The sequence below is a fragment of the Corvus kubaryi genome, unplaced genomic scaffold (genome assembly GCF_017639235.1).
Source record: "Corvus kubaryi isolate FWS band 111438036 unplaced genomic scaffold, C.kubaryi_AGA036_p1.0 69, whole genome shotgun sequence".
Taxonomy (NCBI): domain Eukaryota; kingdom Metazoa; phylum Chordata; class Aves; order Passeriformes; family Corvidae; genus Corvus; species Corvus kubaryi.
Genome location: NW_024582057.1, coordinates 8,589,670 through 8,616,182, shown reverse-complemented (window position 1 = coordinate 8,616,182; position 26,513 = coordinate 8,589,670). Strand labels below are relative to the sequence as shown.

The 26,513-nt window shown below is 35.6% G+C and overlaps 1 protein-coding gene across 1 annotated transcript in view; it reads left to right on the top strand.

The window, feature by feature from the left end:
• EXOC2 (exocyst complex component 2) overlaps positions 1-26,513 on the top strand; it is a 128,665-nt gene that overhangs the window by 49,798 nt on the left and 52,354 nt on the right. Inside the window, exons 8-15 of the mRNA XM_042049176.1 lie at positions 2,144-2,289; positions 2,387-2,468; positions 2,972-3,074; positions 6,082-6,200; positions 17,776-17,901; positions 21,063-21,187; positions 24,515-24,583; positions 24,847-25,004. Coding sequence (XP_041905110.1) covers positions 2,144-2,289; positions 2,387-2,468; positions 2,972-3,074; positions 6,082-6,200; positions 17,776-17,901; positions 21,063-21,187; positions 24,515-24,583; positions 24,847-25,004 — 928 coding nt within the window. The remainder of the gene's footprint in view (positions 1-2,143; positions 2,290-2,386; positions 2,469-2,971; positions 3,075-6,081; positions 6,201-17,775; positions 17,902-21,062; positions 21,188-24,514; positions 24,584-24,846; positions 25,005-26,513) is intronic.

The window sequence follows — 26,513 nt, the reverse complement described above, 5'->3', positions numbered from 1 at the left end:
AAACCCTTAACAATGAGGATGTTTTCCACAGCATCTGAATGTATGTTAAGAGGGTTCCAAATTATTGAATTGAAATGGCATGGGATAGTAGAAGAACAGTTTGGTGTTTTAGCTGGAATTATAGATGTTTGGAGTTTTTGCTAAATTGAATTGCTAAACTAGCTGTTAAATTTATATTATTAAAAATATACAGTGTCTTATAATGAATTTAATGAAGAATTGTACATTAAAGGAGATCAATCAAATTCCTTTATGTAGTTTTTTTGTCAGGCTCTATGACAGACAACTGTTGGATAACTAGACATTTATTTTGAAGTAAAAAAACTCACGCACTGTAGATGAATCATCCATTTTGAAAACATAGTTCGTCCATATAAGAACTGAAACTTTTTCCATGGATGGTTCATCAGTAGTCAACAGATAAAGATTATTATTAAAGGTTATTGTAGAAAGGACTTGGAGAGATGAGGAGGGAAGAAATATTACAATATTTTAATTCTAAAAAGATAGACCTGTTTTGCATGAAGTATTGAATTTCATTAAGACATTAATAAGTAATTTGATATATTTCAATTTCTTATAAAACAGAAAAGTACCCTTAGGGGAAAAAAAAAATAGAATCATTTACCTGAATTGAAGATTTGTACAGCAAACTAGTTCATAAAGAGATGAAGGTAGAAGTCACTGTGCTCTTCCTGCAGTTGTCAATTACCTTTTAACAAAGGTTTGCATTGAATAAAAAATAACAACTTCGTGAATATAACTTCAATTCCCAGGTACAGCACATTGCTTCTGGGCTGTTATAAGAATGGACAAGAAACATATGAATTCAAACAAACAAAATGTTACTTACTATTTACAAAACAATAATTTCTTACAACCTTGAGAAAAATCATACTTTAACAGTGATCTGTATTTAAATGTCCAGCTAACTGTTTTCATTGTGCATTTCTCCTTAGTGGATTAAAGTCTTCTATGCTGCATAGTATGTGGTGGAAATAGATGTCCTGACAAAACTTTTTTTACATCAAGGCTTCAAAATTTCAACAAAGTTTAAACATTATTTAGATATAACAATTATTTTACAAAGACTACTTTTAACATGAGCAGGCCACCCACAGTGTTGACTAGAGAAAATGGCATGCAAGCCACCCAGCGAGACTGATGTAATTTTTTTCATCTTTGCTTAAAGTATAGTCACTAGACCAGATAATGTAGAAACTTCTACACGCAACGATCAAAAAGGCTAAAACAGTTCCACTTTTTTTTTTTTTTCCTGGTTAATTAAAAGTAAGTCATAAGTTGAAAAATGCAAATATTCACATGCAGTGTAAGTCTTCTCTACAATATGTGAAATTTTATTGTTCTGTGTTAGGAACAAATCTTTATTAGAAAGTAGAATGCTTTTTAGTTTGGATAGAAAAAGTTTTAGGGCTATATTTAATGTATTTATTGAAGACTATTCATAGATGGTATAGAAACTTAAATATATGAAATTGTTGACCAAGGCTTCATCCTGTGTGTGACGAAGCCGGTAAGACTTTTAATGCGATATGAAGACAACTGGTATTCATTCTGTTACAGTGACCAGCTAGTTAGACTTTTTTAGTCATGATACTGTCTTTGTCTTAATCCTTGGTACTTTCAAGTGGCTCAAATATTGTTAATCATTTTTAAAACTTGACTGGAAAATATAAAAAAAATGTTTGCAAAACCCAGTGATAACTTAGAAGCTCTGACATTAATTACCAAAACGAAATTATACTTTTTTAAAAAATAAAACTTTCTATGACTTTTTCTATATCCTGAGATGCATAATTTGGTTGTAAAATGTACATCTGGAGCCAAAGCAAACTATAAGATATCTGCAGCAAAGCTAAGCATTTGAAATAGGAAAGAGTGATTGTTTTTAATCTCACAGAGGTCTTACCACATTAAAATGCTAAGTGGTTCACTTTGAAATAGAATTTCAGCAGTTGTAAAACGTTAACACAGTTGAAAAAAAAAAGTATGAAAATCAGCAATAATTACTCATTTGCTCTCAAAAAAACCTTGAATAACTCATTAAAATAAAGAAAATCTGTTTGTGATTTCAACTGATTACTGACTCTACTTTTTCTTACTGTCACCCTTTTTGAAATAGGAGCCAGTAACACAGCAGATACCTTGTTTCAAGAAGTGCTGGGTCGCAAGGACAAAGCCGATTCAACGAGAAATGCGCTTAATGTTCTTCAGCGCTTTAAATTTCTTTTCAATCTTCCCTTAAATATTGAAAGAAATATCCAAAAGGTATAATCCTTTAAAAATAATTTTCTATTTGCTGAAAGTAGCCTGTTGACATTAGTCTTTCTCTTAACAAATGAAAATGCTTTGTTTTGTTTTTAAGGGCGATTACGATGTGGTTATTAATGACTACGAAAAAGCCAAGTCCCTCTTTGGAAAGACTGAGGTTCAAGTGTTCAAAAAATGTAAGATATGGGTTCTGTTATTTAGTGGTTTTGGGGTTTTTTTGACTTAAAGGCTAAAATGCACACAGGAGACCAAAGAGTTTTATGTGGGTTTGATACAGATTTTCATCCATACAAATTATGGATTTATAGAAGCCAATTACTCTAGGCAATATTTCTGGCAAGTTTTCTGAGTGAGGTATTTGCTACAAAATGTGAAATCACAGCCAATTTTATTTATTTATTCAGGCTTGGTATTACTGGACATAAAAAAAGATTACAGTAATTAAAATGTGACTTTGAGTATCTTTCTCATATATTGTTGGAAAGACTTTAAAGTCTAATTCTCTGGTTTTGTAAAGCTGTCATGTATAATATTTTCAGATGTGGCTTGTTATAAAATGCTTTATATTGATTTCCACATTAACTCCAGAAGTGTCTGATACCCTAGAAAAATAACGTAATTTTCAGTTCATAACACTGCTGAAGGACACGTTGGATTTATTTCTGCTCCCTATTCCTAGATTATGCTGAAGTTGAAACCAGAATTGAAGCTTTACGAGAACTTTTGTTGGATAAGTTGCTTGAAACTCCGTCAACATTGCATGATCAGAAACGTTATATAAGGTAATCATTTGACTAGTGCCTTCATAAGACATATGGTGTTAGATGTGTATTTAAATGTTTCCTAAATGGGGTAGTGACTAGTTTTAATGTGGTCTAAGTAGTGATTTTAAAGCTGTGAGTATTTTGAGACTTTATGATTATATAAATAATGGCGAACTGGATTGTTTATTGAATGACTGAAAAACAGTTCTTGAATGAGAACAATTTCATGAACCATAATTAAGATTTGAATTTAATTTTTTTAAATCTTTAAGGCATGTTGAGATTCTGTTGCTTTCTCTAAACCAACATACTGCAAGCTGTGTTTGAAATGATCACTCCTAGTTTGCATACCTCAAAATAGATTCCTTATTAACTTTTCTTACACTTCAGCTTGACTTGATGTTGAAATGGAATCATCCTGAGTCAGATAACAGGGAGGTTTTAATCCAGACTGTTCTGTTGTTTGAAAGTGGAATTGGCTCTTTTACTGCTCTGGCTAAACAATGTAGTTCCTTTGTATTTCATGAATATGAACCAGTTCCCCAGTTTTCATTAACATTTATAGATTTGCTGTTTTTCACAAAGCTAGTGTCTGCTGTAGGGCTACTGAGACCAGTTGATGTAGACTTTAACCTTTGAGACCTTGGTGCCAAACTTTAGAGTGCTCTGGAACATTTGATAGCTTTGTTTAGAAAGCTTTTGAGATTTGGCTGCTACTAGGGCTCCTAGTGTGTCTTGACAATCTCGGTGTTTTTATCAGTTATCTTAAAAGAAGCAGACCAAATGTGCTGTGCGGAAAGCATTTGTAAAATTCAGACACCTGCACAAGGTCTTGAGTGTTTTGTGTGTGCACCAGGCCCAGCCACGTGGGCCCAAGTGCGGTATTGGGGTCTTAGGTCCCTTTGCATCATGAGAGTTTAGGAGTACAGTGGCTTGTGTGCATTTATGTAGAGTGCTTCTCATTCTTCTGGATGGTACATAAATATTGCCTATTAATTGGAACTGGTTTTTAAGATTAATAGTTAAGCGTTTTGTGTCTGTGAAGGCAGCACTGGCTAGTCCTTTTCTCTGCAGCACTTGAAAACTTTAAAGAGCAGCTGCTTAGCCTAAGCCAGGTTGTATGACCTTTTCCAAGGATTCTTTGAAAGACTCATAGTTGTACACGTGCTTGATTCTGGTCGAGTTTTGCTTGGGGGTTTTTGTGGGTTTTTTTGGTTTGGACTGTGTTTTATTGTTTCTTGGTTGGGTTTTTGGGGTTGGCTGTTTTGTTTGGTTGCTTTTAAGGTGGGTTTTTATTCTAGCCCCTTACCTTGAACTGTTGAATCTTTAAAAATAGCCCAGCCTATGATAAAGCAGACTGTGTTAATGTAACCAAATGTATTCCACATGTAGAAAGTATAATGAAGAAGAGCAGGGAGTGGATGAATGTGGAATAATTTAGTTCTAATGAATCAACAGAATCCCAGCCTACAAAATTGTTACATTAGTTTCAATACTCTAAATATACATGGTTATATTAGTGTAAATTTTCTGAAGGCAAGGTATGAAGTAAATTTTCTTCAGAGGACTTCAGCAAAAATGAAATTAACAAAATACGAATTGTAAAATAGTTTGCATAAACCCTGCGATTTTTATGAGGGTTTTTTCTTCCTTGATACATTTGTTTTGTATGTCTCTGAAGTTGAAGGCTGACCAAAACCTAAAATACTGTCATTTTCTCCTTCAGATATTTAATGTTTATGATTAGGCTTCAATTCATATTTTCCTCTCATTTTATTAGGATATTTACACTGTTAATTATTTTACACTGTTCAGAAGTAGTTTACCGTAGCACTTAGCAGCCAAGTAGATGTATGTATTTCATGACCAGTGGTAATTTTTTTTTATGTTTTGTGTCTAAGAAAAGACTGAAGCCCCCCATAACACTGAGAAGGACTTGAGCTCATAATTTATAAATGTCACCCTGTCAAAATGGCTGGTTGTGTAATTTTCTTGTCCATCCAACCAATCCTACTTTGACAGTTTATTTTTCGTTCAAGTGCTGCAGACGTTTGTCAAAGAAGACAGAATTCAACACAGTCCTAATTAACATTAGGTATTATTGTAGTAAAACAGCTTTTGTGAGGGAGTTAAACATTCCCTGCGCTGCTTGAGATAACGTATCAGTATAGTTCACCTTAAGCATCTTAAATTTTTTAGTCCATCCCAAGTCTCATTAATGCAGAATATAACAGAGTGCCTTAAACAGTAGAGCAGCTACCACTTCTTGAAAATACCCTTTTGAAAGTACTTTGTCAGACAGTCTTGAGTGCCGTACATGAGACTACATTTCTTTTGTGTTCTCTTCAAAATCACAACAGCTGGCTTCTAATACTCCTCTCTCCCTAAAGACAGTGTTTTGCTTCTGCAGATTAGACACCCCAATCCTTTTTGTTCTCTCCCTGCTCTTTTTTTTCAGACACTGTGTGCACAAAAAACCACCAGACCAAAACAAACAAACAAAAAGCCAACCTAGGAGCTTGGTTTACATATGTTTGTGCGTGCATGTGCTGAAATTAATGAGCTACCAGAAATTAATTCTTCCTGTAATTGCTTGTTAAGATTACATGATGATACAATCAGGACATATACAGTAGGAAGAAAAATACCATCTTTTATGTGCTTGAGATGCCACTGGTTCCACTCAAATCTGAAGCACTAAACTGCAACCATGCAGATAAAGAGTTTGGTTTCCTGCATACTTTACTAGAGGCACAACTGGAAATACATTAATATGATATTAAAGATACAGGTGGGTTTTTATTTCTGTAAAAATTTTTTGGTGGAATTTTGCCTCACTAATTGAAAAAGGGAGAATGCAAAACTTCTGTTTGCAGTGGATGGGAGTGTATCTTAATACCTATTCTTGAATTTTTAAAATTATGTGGAAAAAAGAAAAAGTGTTTCTTACTACATCCTTGGTCTGTTTTAATGAGGCCTTCAGTGTGTCAAGTCAGAGCTGTGATTTTTGGACTGGATTTTACAGATATCTTTCTGATCTTCATGCGCCTGGGGACCCAGCTTGGCAGTGCATTGGTGCTCAACATCAGTGGATTCTGCAGCTCATGCACAACTGTAAGGAGAGCTATGTTAAAGAACAAAAAGGCAAGGATACATTTTTATTTTACCTTTATATATATATGTATTTTTATATATATATATATATATGTATATTTGACATTTAGGAATTTGGCATTGCCTTTTATTTGACAAGTTCTAGTCTACAGAGGATATTTTAGTTATTCCCCATCAATTTAGATAGCTTTTTACGAAGTTGAATACTGACTTATATTTTTTCTTTATTATAAAAATGAAACAGCAGTTGGAGTTTTCTTTTTGTTTAACTTATAACTTTTAAGTTCTTTACATGGGAAAAGCATTAAGTTTCAGTCATTTATCTATGGTTTACTGTCCTCTTGAAACATTTCTTTGAGGTCATATCAAGTTTGGACTGTTATCTGAATCTGCCGGTTAGATTTCTTTGTCTCAAGATATTCTATTAGTATATGGATACACAGGACATTGGGGCACAGTGGGATAATGCTTAATTCCTTGATATGTAATGAGTGATATTATGGAGTCCTCTTGTTCCTTGTTTGTGTGCAGTTTCAAAATTCAGGTTACACTAAATCTGCACAAAGGGGATATTTAGGCAAAGTTATTATTAAGACCAATATGAATACATAGTTGTATTCCGTCTTTGCCAACATTGCTCCTCAAAGAGAAGTGTAAGTATTGCAGGTGTGGCAGCAACTTAGCTACAAATTAACATGATCTATCACATTAGCCCACATATAAAAAGCCTTCCAGTAGGTGGAAGGCAGCTGGCCTGACATTTCTAGTAGTAAAATCTGAAAACTGGATTTTCAAATTAGGAAACAGAAGCAGTGCCTTGTTTCTCAAGAAGTCTTACAGAGTTTGCTGCCAGTTCTGAAATGAATAGGCATATTGGAATCTGGCATCCCTTGGCTTATAGGTAACTCCCATGTTTAGTGTTAGTGCATGCATATCCCCAGCCAAATACGGTGGTGTATTCTGAGAAACCACAAAGGTTTTTCTGAGTTGGAGCTGCTGCAGAAATGTGCTGTAAATTTTCTGCAGGAGGCTTTAACTCTCTGTTGCAGAGGTTGTGACATGAGGTACGGAGTTCACTGGGTACATCAATTGTGACAGCGATGTCAGTAAGTTTTAGCTTAAAAGTGTGCGCAGACCATCTTTGTTCCGCTACACAGTGTGCTGTGGAACTGGTTGGAATGCCAAATTGTTTTCCTGGCATCTTGGTCAAAAATCAGAACATTTCCAAAACCTCCCCATCTTCTTTCCTTGTCAAAGCCCCTCATGAGACGTCGCCACCAGCCTCACAACATTCAGTTACCAGGAGCAAAACTCACTTGTGAAAACAGCCATGGTTAATAATTCTAAGCTTCCTTCTTCTCTCACTTGCAAAATTTTGTATGGCCATTTTTCAGCTTTTTAGCAAGAGAAATAGAGACAAAGATACTCAGTGCTTGAAACGTTTTAGTGGTCTATGAAATCTTGATGTGCAGGCTCCAATGAATAAGTGGAAAATGCATCTAAATTCCTAGATTTGTCTTGAAGAATCTCAACCTGTTTGGTATTTTCTTGCAACAAAAAACTGCTTACCTCAGCCTTAATATCAAAGGGGCTGTTATGTTACAGCTTTGTTTGGCTCACAGAAGAATTTAAATAACTTGAATGCCCAGAAAATGCATGTATCGATAGTTAATATTTTGTGCACGTATGAAAGAAATGCTAACAGCTCATCGAATTCCAATTGTTTTCTTCCAGCCTTCTGTGTGGTGTTCTATTGATTATAGTTTTTTGCACAGGTTTTAAAATACTCAAGAATCAATCCTAGCTGATTGAATTTCTCACTTAGTATCTAGTAGGACAAAGGAAAGTTGCTAAGCATGGTTTTTGCTTTCCATAGATCTTTAATTTTGGCATACACCAGGTGGGAGAAAGAAAAAAGAAAACGCAGAAGGATTGATTTTAACTGCCACGTAGAACAATGCTGGTTGTGATCGGAGACATGGCATGCATTTTAATCTACTTTAATAGGTGTATGCTTTTCAAACAGGGAAAGTGTGGAGTTTTACTCAGTTTGGTTATGCAAGACTCTGGAATCTAATCAACTTAAACAAGTTAGAAATGTTATTTATATGTTCATAAATTCATAGGCTCTTTTTAAGATAAAATAATACTAAATTTTCAAACATTTAAGTCTTCCACGTAACACGTGCTTCAAAAAAAGGTTTTTTTCTGTTTGTTTATCAAGAATTTGTAGGAAGAGATGGCTCATAAGACTGATATTCCAATAAAAAAGGCATGAAAGTTTTTCTAGGTTTCCATTGTTTCTAGCAGATGGCAGTCTTCATATTATGAATGCTGGAACAAGCGGACAGTAATTGTAGCTCCACCTTGAGCATACCAGCTATTTCTGGCTGTTCTTACCATAATTCTTTTGCTAACTGAATCTGTGGGTTCAAACTGATTGAGTCAAAACTTTTCATCATAGTAAACTTAAACCTTAGTTAGCAGATTGTATCTATTTTTACATTTCTGCAAAATTTTTCGCCTTTCAGCTGAGCTTGTGCCAAAGCCTTTTGCTGCTATTTTATTAGTTTTGAAAAGAGAACTGTGCTCTGAGTCATTACACATGACTTTTACTACTTGAAATGGATTTGGAATTAGGCAAAGTCTCTGCTTTTCTTACCTGAATAAGGTTGGGTTTCTTTAAACCATTAGACATTCTGGATAGGATTTTTGCAGCTGGTTGTCAAACTGCAAATATTCTCAAAGAACTTATTTGCTGGCTATGATGTATTCAGGAAGGGAAGATTAACTCTGCAATTATTTGCTAAACAAGCTAAAACACAATCCTAAGTGAATTCTAAGGAGAACTTACTCCAAATTTAGTCACTAGTATAAGTCAACAGTATATTATATGGGATAAAATTGTTCCAGTTGTCTCCACACAACTAGAAGGCTGACCCATTAGTCATTACAACTGAAATAATTTCATTTGCTTATATAGAAATAACATCTTCTCCTACCGTCTGTAAGAGGTTGTGACTTATGTCATCCAGGCCAATAGTAATGGCAGTCAGGAAAATTCCCAATACTGACAAGAAGTTAAGTCTAGTTTTCTAACATCCTCTCTAGGGTCTTCACCTGATGATTGCCCTCTTGTTAATAGCTGCACTTCCAAGGGTCTGCAGATTGAAAGAGAAGAGTGAGCTAATTTAGATGCCAAGGTATTGGAAGGTGCTATCACAAATTTTTGTATTAGAGATATATTTAAATACGTGTTTGTTTTAGGTTGATATCTAAGTAAGTATTTTTGATCTAAGTGTTAATCCTTCAGCAGTATCACAAGAACTTTTTTTAAAAAAGCTCTGGGCTTGTATATTATCAGAGATGAACTCTATTTTGTAAGAAATACTCAGCAATTGGAATGATGTTCTAGATGTGCAAAGTATCATTTAGTATCACAGCATGGGGCAGTCTCTGATGCAACCTGAAAGAAGAAACCATGGCCAAGTTTACAGGACTGTAATGATCTTGGAGTTCTTTCTCAGAATTTATTTCAGGGGTCAGCAGAAATCCTGTGTGTTTCCAATACTGTCTGTTTCCAGTTAATCCAACTTGTGTTAGTATTGTTTCCAAAACCTGAAAGGGTATATCAAGCTGTGCTAAACTCTGTCAAATAATTTAGCGTTGTGACTTAAAAAGCTCTCAACTGCCAACAGCAAATTGTTTAATTGAATCTTTCCTTTGATTTTTATAGACATTAATCATAACAGATACAGTAATCTGATCATTAGTTAATTGGTTGCATTTATTTCAATGAGTACAAGTAGGACGGGAAATTCTCTCAACTCCTGTGTATGAAGTACTTCACAGCAGCATTCAGGAGTGTATTATTTCCCTTGAGCAATAACTCTGTATGTGTATGAATGTAGTGTTTCCCCTCAGTCTAAACAACCCTGTTGGTTGGCTGATTAATTTTGTATTATGCAGATTAATGTTTCATTATGTGCTAAGATATGGCTATTGTTACTCACCCATCATTGCCTTTAGCCTATCTATTTCTTGCTGTAGCAGACCTTCCTCATTTATGAGGCAAAAAAAATGCAGGCATGTGATGCTCATATTATGAGAAACTGTTTGAATCCAAGCCCACATGTTTTAAGGAGTGAATGAAAGTGCAGATCAGAATTTCTCCTGCACAGAAGTATAAAGAGCCAGCACAAAGAGACCAAACAGCATAGCCAAAGTCATAGTGAGGCAGTACAGGGGGATACCTGAAGCACAGAGTTCCCTTGCTCCTGTCCTTGTTTTACGTCATTCTCCTGTTTCTCTGCTGTTCAGATTCTTTCATTAAAGGTGCAGCTGTAGATGTGGGACCCATATGCAACTGGCCGGAGCTCTAGATCTGCTTATGTAGTAGTGCTTGTAAATATAGGGATTTATTACATTAAATAGAAAACTTCAAATGCTATCTGTCTTATTCATGGAATAGGCAGTTGTGCTCTTTTATTGTTTTTGAAACTTTTTTTTATGGTTACGAAGTTTTCCTGATGCATAGATGAATTAGTATTATCTATCTGGTCATATCCCACTGTTTTTATCCACTGGGAGGACCTGAAGTAGGTAAAGCCAGTTTGCTGCTGTTACTTAGTATGTAGATATGTTAAAAAGGAGATGCGTGAGACAGAAAAAAATGGAAAAAGAGTATTTTTCCAAGCCATGAATATAAAGGTTACCATGGAAGAACGTATGCTCCCTCAAAACAGTATTTATTAGATCTCTAAAAATAAATATTTGAATGGTAAACTGAATTGTGTTGGCATATTATGCCTTGTATTGGCTGAAGCCAGAATTGCTGCTTTTGACCCTTGATCTTGTGATTTGTAGACATCTAGGGACTTTCAGTTCTGGTACCTGTATACTAAATGGTTTCCTTCAGTTAAGATTTTACGTATTTTTTAATTGTAACTATACTTGGTAATTCCTCTATTATTAAAGCATAATTGTAGTTTTTCATTATGGTTTATGCTTCCCAGATTTGTTGGAGTGCAGGAAACATGGAGAACATAATGACATAAAATGACGTGAAAATAAATGTAAATAAATGAGGTTTAGTTTAAAATTTGCCTGAGGCACTGGGCAGATAGCCAAAAGGAGTTAAGCAATGGGATTCTTAATGCAAGTGTCAGGGATAGAAGCTGTGGAGGTTAAGACTGTTTTCTGTGTGGCCAGTGGTTATTTGCTTAGACTTTAATAGTGGCTTAGTAGGTTTCATGATCCTTTGAACTGAAATGGGTAGGGACTCCCATCCAGTTATCATCAAACTGGCTGAGAAAGCCGTAGTTCTTTAACAGGTTGTTGCGAACGTTATCAAGTCTCACTCCTACAAATTCTTATTTAAAACCACTTTTGCCTGTCTTCTTTGAGCAACCTAAATCACTCATCTGTAATGCAAATCTTTGAGATATTGTGTAATATTATTGCAAATAAGTTACCTGTTAATAGCTAACCTGTTTAAAAACTACAGCTGTAAATGAAAACACTGACATGGTTGTAGTGTGATCTTTCTGCTGCCCTTTGGCTTGCGAAATATGCAATATACAAGCTATTAAAGTTCCCAGTGTGGAGCCAGCTCTTCAAACAGAAGCATGCTAGTACAGTCACCGTGATATTTTTTTAAATTATTATTATTTTAGTTCTTAATGCTGGAAAAAAGTATAATTTTTGCAGCGCTGAGTATGACGCACAGCTCTCCACATACTGCTAAAAACTCTGCCGGGCTTTTCTGTGCCAGAGTAACAGCAGCTGTACTTAGTGTGAAAGAGAGAAATGGATGCTTAGACCATGTTGCTCTTTCTTCTGTGCCACACTGAGATTCTATTCACCTTGCAATGAATGATCCATCTTTGTTAGATCAGACAGGCCGGCAAGGCTTGTGTCAAAAGGGCCTTTTCAATTTGTTATCCTAGCAGCTGGTTCTCTTCCATTGCCTTTGCTTACTGTACATCTGGAAGAAGAATTCTTGCAGCTGGGAGCCATTTCATGTCTAAACCACATCCCCTGTCCATAGCAGAAATACCCTTTTGACAGCAGATGTCAAGCAAACCCTTAATGGGTTATTAATTAAAAAAAAAAAAAGTGAGACAGAGAATAAAAATTGATCAGTACAAAAACTGATAGCAGATTCATTTTCCTCTTTTATTACCTGTATTTGTAACTTAGCTGTAATTTAGTATTTCTAGTAGAATCCAGCATGTTCAGAAGTTCAGGGGGCATTCTTATTTTATATAATAATTTAAATAATATAATATAAATATAATATAAAGAGAGTAACTATTGGGATTAAAAAGCAACACAGCTAGCTTACAATCAAAATTTAAAAGATTAGTATGACTGTAGATAGAGTGAAACTCTACAGTGGCCAGAATTTTACCTTTGTGTTTGCTCCTGTCTTTTTAGTCCTTATTCGGGCAATTGAGTTAAAGTGAGTTTTTCCAAAAGTGCTGATGATCTTAACGTCCGCTGGAGCTAGTGCTAGTAAAATGAAGTAATTTTTATTTATGTGCTGGACTTGAATGCTTGGCTCTTGTTTCAGAATTTTTTGGCCTGAAGGGCTGACAATAAGGCCCTAGGCTGTGAAATACTTAGAATACCACTAGAATAGGCCCAGTTACCCTTTTTGTAGTAAACTGAAAAATAGTTTCATTATTAATACATTATTTGCAATAATGAAGACTAGCCTTAAGATTTAAAAAAGCATTCATTTTTAAATGTCTCCCAAAACCATTTTTTCTATCAATTTAAATATTGCACGCTCATCTCTTTTCTAGAAAAACAACCCATTTTCTTCTTGATCACTGTAAAATATAAGGTTAGAAGGAAAAAGTACTTAAGAAAAAGAATAAAATGCAGTTAATTCGTCTGCTGAGCAGGTTAATTTTTCAGTAATTTCTCCCGCTTGCCTAATTTCTTGCCTAGACAAATTGAAATTCTCAATGCGGTGTCCTTGAAAGGAATCTTATCCTGGTTGTGTCGGTGCGGGCTCCAGGCACTGTGTGTTTGGTCAACAAGCAACAGTGGGTGGTCAGGCTGTAGCACAGGACAAGGGCCTGCTGTGCACAGGAAAAAATGTTCAAAGGTGTTTAAGGCTGGTAAGGAAGTCTGCCGCCCTTCAGAGAGTCAGGAGGCTGTAGGTCAGCCTTCCCTCGCTATGGTAGCCTGTGAGAAAATTCACTGTAAGATACATAATGGATGAGAAAATACAGTAACTGTATTCACCTGGTTGCACATCTTGCACGGTCTCTTTTTTTTTTTTAATTAATCTTGCTTATATACATGATGTATACACTGTGTGTACATGTGCTTGTTGTATATGAGCAAGTCTGTGTAATGACTGACATTTGACTTAATGTAGAAAATCTCACTGAAAAGTTGCTTAGCCTAAGGTTGGTCACTTGTTAAAAATTTTCTTTGTCTCTGCAGAAGTACTGTCACTATATTATCCCCTGATCACCAGCAGCTTTTGTAAAAATCTTTACTGGAAGTCATGTAATTGATGCACCAGGCTGGCAGAATTGCAGGGTGGCTGAGGCTGGACTATTGAGGGAGGCGAGAGATGTGTGACTCCCTCGAGAAACCTCCACTTACCAGCCCTCAGAGGGGAGAAAAACCCAGGCAGTTGTGTAGCAATGGAAATTGCAGAACAATTTTTACCCTCAGTTTGGTAGTAGTTTAGGAATATGAAAGTAATGCAACTTTTAAAAGTTTAAATCATTGAGTGGTTTGTATATCATGGGAAAATCTATTTTAGGCAGATTTCACGTCAGCTGTCTTTTTAATGGAGGTTGTAATTCACTGAATGCCAAGAGCTTGCAGGTAACAATCCAAAATATGGGGTTGGGATTTTTACATGAGCTATAGGCACCGTAGGAACTGAAGTACTCTATAGTATGATAAACCTGCAGTTAGGGTTCAGCGCAGGGGGCTTTTGATTTAGAGAAAGTGGAAGCACAAATTAGAGAAATAATATCAACAAGAATTGTGCTTTTTACTGTGTTCTTTAGATTCTTATTTTGGTGAGATCTTACTGCGCTAGAACAGAAGAGGTGTGAACAAAACCACCGAAATACTTTTATTTCACACAGCATCTGAATATGCACCTTCAAAATACCTGTGCAGAAAAAGTTGAAAGCCAGTAAAATCCTTAAAAAAAAAACTAAAGCAGTATTGAGATCCTTAAAACTTTGCATTTGATCTTCTCATGATTGTACAGTTGTAAATGTAATAAGATGTTAATTGTACTTTTGTTTTGTCATTACTGTTGGATAGAAGAAGAGAATGTAGTACATTTATTTTTCCTGTGTTACCTTGGTTAAATAAACACTTGGCACTAGAGTCATTTACAGATATGCTCCATGTAGATGCTGTATTTTGGAAAAAAATACTTGTGTGGCTTCAAAGATGCAGTGTATTTTTTAAAAGTAAAGATCTACCAGGAGTATTTTTTTTATACTGTTTATACATCTTAAAACCTGTTAGCCCAGTAAAAAGTTAATTTCTTGAAACTTTAGATTGTTGCTGTCCTACATTCAGGATCTAGGAATGTAAAAATAGTACACAAATCAAATACTGAGTGGGCAGTAAATTATTATTTGGTTAGTTTATTTAGGTTTATAAATATTATTGTCTCCAGTCCATACTACTATTAATTCACTGTATTACATTATGCTGCTAAATTTAAGCTGCTGGCTCCAGAAAGGGAACAAGTTGGGATAGAAAAAAAATTGTTTGTAAGTTAACTCCCACTTTTTTTCCAAGATTTATGCGTTAGTGTGCAGTCTTCAAGCGCTATCTTCTGGTAGGGTGAAAGCAAGATCAGCTTTGCTAATGTAGTCCAGATGTTTATTAGTCCTGAGGGTATATGTGCTGTTGTAGTTCCCTGCTGCTGTGTTATACTTGCTTGTAATGCTAGACAACCAATTAAGAAATTAGTTCATGTTAAACTTTCTTTTCCTGGTATGCCAGCAAACTGATGATGTGGTTTTCCTGGTGGAACAAGAGAGTGTTCTTTACATGTTTTCTGTTACTGGTGAACATATAAACTATTTGGGATGCATGGGGTTAGTGCATCAGCAGCAATACAGCTACCTCGAGCAAGTGTTTTAATTGAACTAATTCACATTAAGGTGTTTTGGTAAGTGTGTCTGTTTTTCTTAATTCTGAGCTTTAATTGGCACTGTCATTTTTAGAGACCATCTGTTTACAAGACATTCTTTATATTAACATTCTGTCTTAAATTATTAACATTCTGTCTTAATTCTATGCAGAGAGATCAGAGGGATTTTTTTGTAGTTGTTGTAGTAGTTGTGAAAATAACATTGCTATACTCTTGCTGGTGATTTTTTAATAAATTATGTTTTAAATAGCAGTACCTGTGGCAATTTTGACTTAGCCTTCTTGGCATACCTTTTTTTCCCCAAATAAAGTGCAAATATGTTGAATCTCACTCAAGTGCTCCCAAAATCCCAGGAACTATGTGAGACACTTAAAATTTCTCAGGGCCTTCAACAATTTTTTTTTTTTAATTCTGTGTAGAATTTCTGTAAGATACTGAATATATTATTTTGTTTAATTTGGAGGGGAATTAATTTGTTTTGGTTTTACTTCATTCTGTAAGATGACCAGATTGTTTTCCTGGATGCTGATTACTGCAAAGCATTAGTTTTTTGCTTTCTCATTATTGTGCATTTTTAATTCTTTCAAAAGGCAAAGTCTTTCCACAAACACTTGTTCAAACTCACTGTAGATCTTGTTTGTGGTGACAGTGAATAATACACTTAAATCATTGAGCAGATTCTATGTTGCTGAAAACTCACCAGTTTTAAAGGTGTCATAAAGATGTGTTTAGTAAGTGGTGTAGGAGTTAAATAGTGAACAGAATCCTAATACAGCCTAAAGATGGGAGGGATGAGTTCACCAAGTCAGTTAATAGAGTGTGTCAATCACAATTGTGAATGATGTAGCAAATTGGATCTGTTTACTTATGTGTCTTATACTATGAACACTAATAAGATGAACAGAAGAACTGACAGGTATTTTGGTAATGATAATGCTGCAGTGAAAGGCCACAGGAAATTTCTTTAAAAGCCTTTAAAAAATTATGGGAGAAAAAACTACTTTCAAAATGAAATAAAACCCAATACTGTCACCTATTGGAAGTTTGTGATAAGTTTCACAATACTTTATATTGCTCTTTAAGCCCCAGCTGTTTAATTAAAAGGATTAGGTATATCTTTTCTGCCATGCTGCTCTAACACCAGAGCAAATGTGCTTTGAATCATTTTTGCTTTGTGTTACTCCTGAATCTGAGTATTTCAGTGTTACAGCTGATGGTTGTCCTATGTGACCTTCCTGTTATTTTAAGTGAATGTAGGTATCAATGGAAAAGATCAACAATATAAACTGAAATGCTGAGATTCTTAGTATAAAATTCAGCATGAATTTCCAGGGGATATTTCATCTCAATATAAGACTTTTTTTTTTTTTTTTTTTTTTTTTGCATTGTGAACAATCAGTCACTGATGTGACCTCCCCAGTGATGTTGTAAAGTTCCCATCACTAGAGATTTTCAAGATTGAACTGGACAGGGTGCTAGATAATCTCACCCTGGCTCCCTTTCCCATGAAAGGTTGGACTAGATGGTCTTCTGACATCCTTTCCAGCCTGGGCTGTTCTATAATTCTGTTAATTGTGATTCACTTAAGTTAATTGTTACAGCTCAGTTGAGCAATGCTGAAATAATTTTTGACGACTACTTTCAGAAATGTATCTATAAGGCGAAATGCATAAAGCAGCAATTTAGACTTTAAAAAGTATATTGGTAGTGTGTCCCAGTATATTAAAAAAACATCATAGTCCTCTTATTCCTATATGATTGTTTTTCAAAATTCACATTAGACTCCAAGTATCCACCTCCTTCAGATTGGACCCTTGCTTAGACATGTGAACAGTGACCTACATGTGGACAGGCACCCAAGGTGAAAAATAATTGTTTGATACACTGGAAAAAATTTTGTGGGTTTGTAGTTACGTGTAAATAAGGACATTTACAAAGGAAAGGTGCCATTAGTTCGTCTGATTCCTGATGGATGGATTCTCTCTACCTGAACTCTGTTGAGGTCAAACAGCTGAGTAATAGTTGAGCACTCTGCCCTTAACTGCTTCAGCTGGACACAAAAAAAAGCTTTTGCTGTTGAAAAGTGTATTTAGGACATACACCAGGAAAAAAGCATGGGCAATGTCATTAATGGCATAAATACATGTTTATCCATGGCTTTCAAGCAACTGATTTTAGGGCATTAATTATAAACAGAGAAACATACAGACCGAAGAATGGCATTTTCCCCATGGTTCTTGTGGTTTTGGCTTTGCTACAGGAGTCCATAGTGGTGGTATTGAATAGTATTGATACAGAGGAACAGTCTAAATAAAGCAATATTAAGAATGTTTTTGTAAGATAACATTTGTATCACTGAATTAAGTTAGAATTCCACATGCAGCATGCAGTTCCATGTCAACTGATGTGCAAAATTATTCTAACTTTTGGGTTTTTTCCCCCTCTCCCCAGGCAATGCATTGCTCCACAGCCCCATGCTAGACCTGGACAGTGATGTGCGTCCATCGCCGATTGGCCATCTCAGTCAAACTGCTTCACTGAAAAGGGGCAGCAGCTTTCAGTCTGGCCGTGATGATGGTAGGCATCTGTTTTATTTGAAAACACAAAGTTGCAGCTGCCAGTGACCAGTGTGTGATGTAGTCAAAAAACCCAAACAAAAACCCACATTCCGTGTGTTTGTTTTGTATTGTTACGAATTACAAATCTTTCTTCTCATACATCAATGTTGCTTACTAAAGAACTCCTCTTTTTTCTGCAAGTAAAGAGCAGTTCATAAAATTTAAATTCAAGTTCAAAATTTGCTTCTTAGAATGTAGTTAAAGTCTTTTTTTCAACAAAACCAGATCTTTTTTCTTGTATGCATAGCGACCTACTACCTTTTGCTTGTTACACCTTTTGTGTGTTTTTGCTAAGATGCTTCTCCTTGCATTTGCACCTTCTGTGACTTTACATATCTGGATCTCTGATTCCCTAAACCCAGAAACGGAAACAAAATGTTTGACTAAGCTCAAGCAGTCTGTCTGTCCACAGCCAGCTGAGACCTCCTGTGTTGTAAGTCTCCTCAGTACCCTTGTCCAAACAACTTCTTCTCGGGAGCCTTTCAATGGTGATATCACAGGAGACAGAAAACATGTTTTTCACAGAATAGATAATTTCTTACTGAAGTAACTGTCTTACTGTTACCCTTGTTATTTCTCAGCCCAAAGCCTTGCATGGAGTTGATTAACAAGCATTACAAAGCAAAACAGTAAATTGCTGGTTGTTTTTGAATGCCATCCACTAACAATACAAATGCCACACTTATTGCAGCAAGCAACATCCAAAATCCAGGGTTTTTTTAACTTGTTTGAATTCTTTTGCATGTGCAGGGACTTAATTGCATATATGGCAGGCAATTCCACTTCAATCAGTTATTTTGCTTTTAGAGTCTTAGTTATGGATCTGTTATTTTTTACAAACTGAAAAAGGTAAGTTTTCAGCAAGTTTTGCATATTCTGTAGACACCAATTTAAACCAAGATTCAAAGGAAAACTGGGGAATTGGAGCAGTATAATAATCCGTCCCAATATCCTAGAGTTAGAATGAGTTGCCTCTGAGTTGAGTTCCTTGGTACTTAGGTGCACGTGACCACTGATAGCTCTGCCATCTTTGTTCTACTTTGAGTGGAGAGACGAAGCAAACCTACCATTTAGGATGCCTGCAAGGGCTGCCGTTCCAATTGTGCTATGATGCGTTCTGTTTTCAGTTTGCTTGTGGATCTTTTTGGTTTTTGGTAAATTTAAGGAATGGCACCTCTGGGGTTTTTTGGTGATTTAGTGTGTTTGGGGTTTCTTTTCTCCAATATGTTTAACAGTGATTGTCCAAGATACTGTTTAAAGAAATTACTATGAATTCAAAATTGCACCATTCAAATAACTTTCAGCTCTTTGAGCATATGTTCATGAGAATATGTAAACAATAGACAATAGCTCTAGTTTCATCTTTAGAATGGTATTGCAGAGATTATAATAGAATCAATGGAATAAAATATAGAGCTTTCTCTAGCAACAAAGTAAAAATATCCTGAATTTGTGGCCATAACCTTTTGATATGATGTGCAGTAGCTTTTTCTAAGAAGTATCTGCTGTCTGCAGGCTTGGGACTAAGCCTGAAGTATGCTTCCTCAAGGGGAAAAGAATTTCATAGACGAAGTAAATCTTGCCAGTATGTTTCCAGTAGCCAGCAGACATCCTTGGTTATAACCTTGGATTTGTGCGGGAGCTTTTGGCAAAGATGAAATGGTTTCTCAAAGGAACTGAATTGTTTTTTGTTAGAAGATGGGGTTTGTGGAAGTTACAGAGCCTCTGCTGCTATAGCAGTGTTGGCACAGCTTCCTGACATAGTCACAGCTTGTTAATAAGAGTTTTTCTGCCACTGGGTCTAGACCAGGTCTTTATAATGACAGTCACAAACCAAGCTGGTGAAAGTATCTTATCTGTGTCCACACTAGGAGCTTTTCCAGTTGAGCTTTGACGTTTTCATGCCTCCTAAACAGATACATCACTCTCAGCACAGTTGCACTTGAGTTATGTCAGAGCCTCTTTCCAAATTTTGGACTTCCATTATGATTTTATTTCCAAGTACTAATCCAAACTGCCTAAACTTTTCGGCCACGAGAAAAAGTGGGTAGTACAGACATTCAATTCTCCAGTAAAGAAATGGCCCAATACTTGATCCACACCTCAACAAATGGATGCTGCTGAAGGCATGAAGATTCAAGGTTGTCTACCAACACAGTAAAATAGTGAGGCTCTGGTGAAGCCTACTAGTGTGTAATGTGCTATTAGGCAGCTATTTTTTGCCTAACTGGTGAAATCCTGTCATGTGTAGGCAACATTCTGTAGTAAAGTAGATAGAAAAAGTGTTATTTCATGCAATGTTTTTCTGCATTTCCGCAGTGTTATATAGGATGATATATTTTTAAATTTATCATTTGTACAAGACCTGAGTTTATACATAAAAAACCACCACACTAACAAACATGCCATTTTGAAGTGGTTTTATTTTGGTTTTTGGGGGCTTTGGCTATTTATTTTGTGGTTTTTCAAAAACTATATGATTTCTTTGTCCAAGTGTTCCAAAGTAGACTAGTTCTTGAAGTCAAATACAAGTCTCTTTTCACTGCTGTGCGGATACCCTGTTTTGTTAAACCGTTGTAATCATGAAGGTTTCAACAGAGAACTTAAATGGTTATGGAAGAGTATTTCACAAGTTTCCTTTATTTTCTACGTTAATGAGTACTTCTGCCTCTGTTCAGCTTTCTCTTTGCCCCCTTTCACCCATTACAGAGGAAACTGCAAAAAGTTACCTGTTGCCAAGATTTCATTTGAAACTTTTCTAATGTCTTGATTGCTTTCATGTTACCTTACTTTTTAGAGTGGTTTGAAGACAGAAGACTGTCTGAATGGATTTTTAGGTGGATTGCCTTAGATACCCCTGCAAGGGGAACAATTCTGTAGATGCTGTCATGGTGCTGGCACCTTGTAAGCATATGAGAGGAGAAGAAGGAGCTTGTATGTGTACAAATGGTGTACACATATATGGACTGGGCTTTAAATTTTTTATTTCTATCCAAAAGGTTTTATATATACTCAATAGTCACCTGTGTAATACAAAGTAGCAGCAACCTAGTAGTACATTCCTATTGTTATTTTTAAAAATGTTGATGTTGCTTTTTCCATCCCTTCTTTCCCTTTTAGCCTGGCGATACAAAGCTCCTCAGCAAGTTGTATTTGTTGAAAAGTTGACAAAACTTGTTGTAAGTCAGCTGCCCAACTTCTGGAAGCTCTGGGTTTCTTACGTAAATGGAAGTTTATTCAGTGAGGTATGGATTCTTCTATATAAAGGACTTATAAGTTAACAAAGGTCTGTAATAATTATATCTGAAGTATTGTATTTCCCTGGTAGAAGTAACGACATTTTAGTAAGAAATTTTTCTTTTAAAAGACCATAAGCATACAGTAGAATAACTTCAAATTCTGACAGTGGGGATTGTGTGTGTGTCTGTGTTCCAGTTGCTGGACTCAATAATATCTGTGTACTTTCACCTCTTACTCATAGCTGGCCCTTCACTGGTGATCTGAAGAAATAGCACATTGCATGAAGGGTAGAGATCCGTAAAAGACAGAGTCATACAGAAAAAATATTGTTTCCTTTCTTTGGAAAAGGAGTGCTCATTTCTTCAGTTCTAAGTATTTGGAAGTGAGGTTAGGTTCAAGACCAGAACTGCAAAATAACCAAGGCACAGAGCAGAATTCACAGACACATTATAGGGAGTCTAGTCTGGAAGGTTAGTCAGCTGCAACTACTTGTGCTGGTACTCCTTCTTGCTTAGATGATCTGATTGTTCCAAATCATGCAAATATAATCTTGATAATCCAAGAAGAAGAGGAAAAACAAAAGTAATTATTTATGACCCATGCTGGTTTTATATGCACAGTCTTAACAGATTTTGAAAATTAGTTTTTGATAAATTAATTAATTTGTAGTATACAATGTTGTGCTGTGTTTAAATTCTGAAGTCAGCACGTCTATCTACTATTCTTTGCAGCTTTAGTAGAAAAAACAAAAGCATTCAAAAAAGAACATTTGGAAGCTTATGTTCTCATTTTCTATTTCTCTAACTAAAGAATTAATTTATCTATTTATTGCCACTGTTTATAAATCAATATACTGTTTTCATATGATGATACTAATAGGTACTATAGCCCTTTAGATGTTGAATACAATGTACAGAGCATTATAGCTTATGTGAAATAGATGATACGTGTGATCCTCGTTTTACATGATAAAAATCAAAAGATAGGACATTTACTCATAATGTTCAGTGAAGAAAGTAAAATCAAGAATAAACCTTAGTACTGTTGACTTCAACAAAAATAATTAATTTCGTAAGGGAAATAACAACCTTTCTTTTTGACACCAGTACTGTTGAAAATTAAACCTTACAAACTCACCTGTAAAGTTACTGTGATTTTTTTTTTCCTGTGTACAATAAAAAAGAAAGCAATTTCTAGAGAAACGGAGACTTGAACTGTAAACAAGGTGAAGAAATCCTGCTCATGAAAATGACTGCAAGTGGAAAATGTAGTGATCTTCTGTCCTGCCTGAACAAAACATTGTTTAAATGTATTAAAACAAAAGAGGTAGTTTTGTTGTTAGTCTGTAAGGGGCATATGCTCTTCTTTTTTTGGGCCTAATTCTGAACTACTGAGAGATTAATCCCTATACATTTGATTGCTTCTGCTCCTTTGGTCCTTACAGAAGCCCCACAAATTCTTGGGGAGATAGGAAGGTCAGTATCCTCTGCTCCTCCTGTATGTTGTGCATGCCACAGTCAATTGAGGATGAGCGAGAGAAGGGGGTGACATAAGCTAGAAGATGTCTAGAAGACCTAAGAGTATCTGTCATCACAGTGCATTCAAGACTGAAAGTTTGTGTTTTTCTGTCAGAAACAGTACAGATTTTAATTGTCCACTAAGAAAATTCTTTTACCATGGGTGTGTGCTATTTATCATCATTCAGGAAGCAAGGCAATGGCTACATTTTTTAAGAAATATCCTATGAAAAATGATATAGAGGGTTATTCCAGTTAGCTTATTCAAGTCTTCTACATTTTAGAAATGTAGAAAGAAAATCTCCACATATGCATTTCAAGATTGTATTTTACTGTTCAGTTTGTAGGGTTTTGGTGGGGAGGGGGTTCTTTTTAGTTCTGAAAGGTTAGTTATATGCTTTAAAACATTGTCAGTTAAAAATGTGTGTGGTATTTCAACAGTTTGAAAAGTTGAGTTCTTTGAATCACTCTAGGTGAAGTCACAAATGTGAGTAGTAACCGTTGATCTTACCACAAGATAGTTTTGGTCTGTCTGTGCAGGAAAGGTTTAAGATTGGTCTTCAGCAAAACCACTAAAAAAAAAAAAAAAAATCAGAGATCTATGAATTGCTCTGTTTAATCCAGCTGTAAGCCAATGTGAATTTAAAGTTGCTATCTGAAGTTTCAAGGAATACAACTTATTTTCTTTTTAATTCCTTGGAAGAGAGAAGTGGAAATTAAATGCAGCAATAATTTGAAGGTTGTTCTCCTTGTCTGCAATGGTATAATTCAGAGCTTTAACGTACAAGAGTTTTATGGCTATGCATTTTCCAAAACTGTTAAGCAGTTTTATTTTTCTGCAGTTTTTGCTCACTTCAAATTATTTATTTTATCTCAGAAATCTTAAATGCTTTAACTAAATAGGGATTTTGAAAAACACAGCATTTCAAATGAGTTATTTGAAAGTAAACTGATTCTCTTTGAGAGCACTCCTGTCATGTTATTGCGCTTCTTGTCCAGTAGATGTTGCTGTACAAACATAGAATAGGAGATTTTCTAAGTATTAAATTCAACGTCTGCACTTCACATAGGATTTGAAATAACTTTTTCAATATAATTTGCTCTACTGAGATCTCAGTAGTCTCCACAGAAGGGTAGAACTACAAACAGGAAAACTATTAGTCAAACCATGTTTTTCTTCAACTGTAACTGTCTTATGCAAAGTGTACTCACGTTCCTCTGTTCTCAAATAAGTGAAAAAGAAGATGCTGCTTATTTTGCAGAGTCTCTTTTACAATTAGTTGAATTATTTAAAGAGCATTGTAACAAAATACTGTTCCTAAAACCAAACAAAAACCCCGCAACCCTCCCCCTCACATCTTGCATTTCCAAATTGTCGTTCCAAAAATTGTCTCCCACTTCACATTGGCGTCTTTCTCTGGTCAGCTTCCATGCTGAAAAAATAGTTTCTTTGTGTAAACTTGATGCACAATTAGACTATATTTTATATGTTTTAGATCTCACTAACACTGCAGTGAGAAAACTTTGACCTCAGGAAGTTTGTACTGCTTGAGCTACTCTTACGCTTGTCTCTGACTTTGTCTTAAGCATACATTTTTTCCTCAGAATTAAACATTAGGGTACTTACCTACAGTAAGTAGAGTTTATTGATATATGTATATGTTCTTTGCTTAGTAAAATGCCCTGAGTTAGTTTTTGTAATTACATCATAAACTCATCAGTTTTCACTTCTTCACTTTGAAACCCCCTTTTTCAGAATTATTTTAACAGTGGTTATAAGATACTTACACTTTTCAATTTTCTCATTTTCACAAGACTGCTGAAAAATCTGGCCAAATGGAAAGATCGAAGAAAAATGCTAGGCAAAGACAAAATGATTTCAAGGTAAGTAGCTGGGGGAGATATGGTGGGCAGAACCTTAATTTCTTTCATTTGTCCTTCATGGCAAGATTCTTTAGTGTCACCTTGAAAAATAAAATTTCTTAAATCATTTGTGTACCCTCATACCTTTTTGTCCTCTCTTCTCTACCATATGGAGCTACCTGTAAATCTAACATTGCTACCTGTTGTATGTAGCAAGTACATGGCTGCTTAAGCATCTTGGAAGAGCTCTTTCCTTGATTTTTCTTTCCCTTCTTCTGATGCAGAAGATGATTCAGGAAGTGATGCACTCTCTGGTAAAACTTATCCGTGGAGCCTTGCTTCCATTCAGCCTCAGAGAAGGAGAATTAAGACAGTATGGTGGCTGGGAAATGAAATCTGAACTTTCTGGCCAGTGGCTAACACACATTATCCAGACTGTAAGGTAAATGGGTCTCTGGACCTGTAAAATCCTCCTATTCCTGCAATCTGTGTGCTATAAGACAAAAAGTTTTGTTCATTTCATTAAGTACCCTAAGTTTTGAGAATGTTAACATTTTCAAAAATAAGATTGCAAAAAAATTGCTTATGTCACATTTAGGATTCTGTGTGCAATTATTGATGTCTCATGATATAGTCTTATTACATAATAATATATTCATTTTTTTCCCATAGCATCTTATTAAAAAGTTTGAATAAAATATTTGCCTGGCACAGCATAGACACTCTGTGAATGAAACAGGATTTGATTCTTTAGGGTAGAAAGCAATTATTTGCTGCATTTGCTACATGTCTTCCCATCTTTGCCAAAATGGGTGAAAATATCATGTTTCTTACTCTAGTATCATTACAGTTGTTTAATGGAAGGTGATACTCCTGCTTATAATGTCACCCTGCTTATATTTTTTTATAGAATTAATAATGCAAATTTCATTAATTGCAAAATGACTCACTAATATGAAGAATTTGCTTGCATTTGTCTGTGGGGACTACAGGAATTGTCACTATCTTCTGAAAGTAACTACTCTTTCTGAGTAGTACCTGGGTATGATACTGTACTTTTTATCTCGAGTTTTCAAGGCCGGAAACAAGCAAAGCATGGATGAAGAAAAGAAAGGGGGGGTATAATCATGTATAGATATTTTTAGTGTGGATGGGGTGATAACCACCTGTTGTCAAGTCTGTTTAACACTTTCTCTCAGTCTGTTGTCACTTAAATTTTCTGTACTGTAACCACGTAGAAAAATATTTCCATGTGAAGTTTGTTGTTCTGGCTGAATTTTGTGGAATGCTCTCAATTTAAGATGGAACTGACTTGCTACGTGATGAAAGGATATGAAGGGGCACCAGTGTTGCCCTTTTATGGGAAGCAAGCCATGAGTTTCACTCAAATTATAGAATTATAGACTTTAGCACTTGCACATGTGTAATACTGGCTTGGAAATGTAACCAACAGATTCTCTAAAGGTTAGCCATGGTCCTGCCTTCCGAGATAAGATCCAGGCTGAGGTTACAGAAGACTCTCTTTCAGAGAATCTCCTTTTGCTTTCCGGGCACTACCCTTGTAATGAACAACTGAACTTAGATCTGGGGAAATCCTCTCTCCCTCCTACTCCTTTCCCCACCTTGTTTTTGTAGCGATGGCACTTGAGTAAAGTGGGCTAGACTTTACTGCAAAGTGATCAAAAGTAGAGAAGAAAAGGGACATCTGGAGAAGAGGAATGGAACATGCTATCGTAGGGTCCTGATCGGTGATGACCGGGTCAGAAGTTTATGCAAATGCTGCAAGTACGTTAATTTTCAAGCCCTCACACTTTGACAGTCTGACAAAAATTTTGTGACTCACACTAATTATGAAGGTGGGCTGTTCCCAAGAAGAGTCTACACATTGCCTGAGGCCTTTATCTGTTGCAAAGTTATGTAATAGCTTAAGCCTTCTTTTCATAGTTTGTAG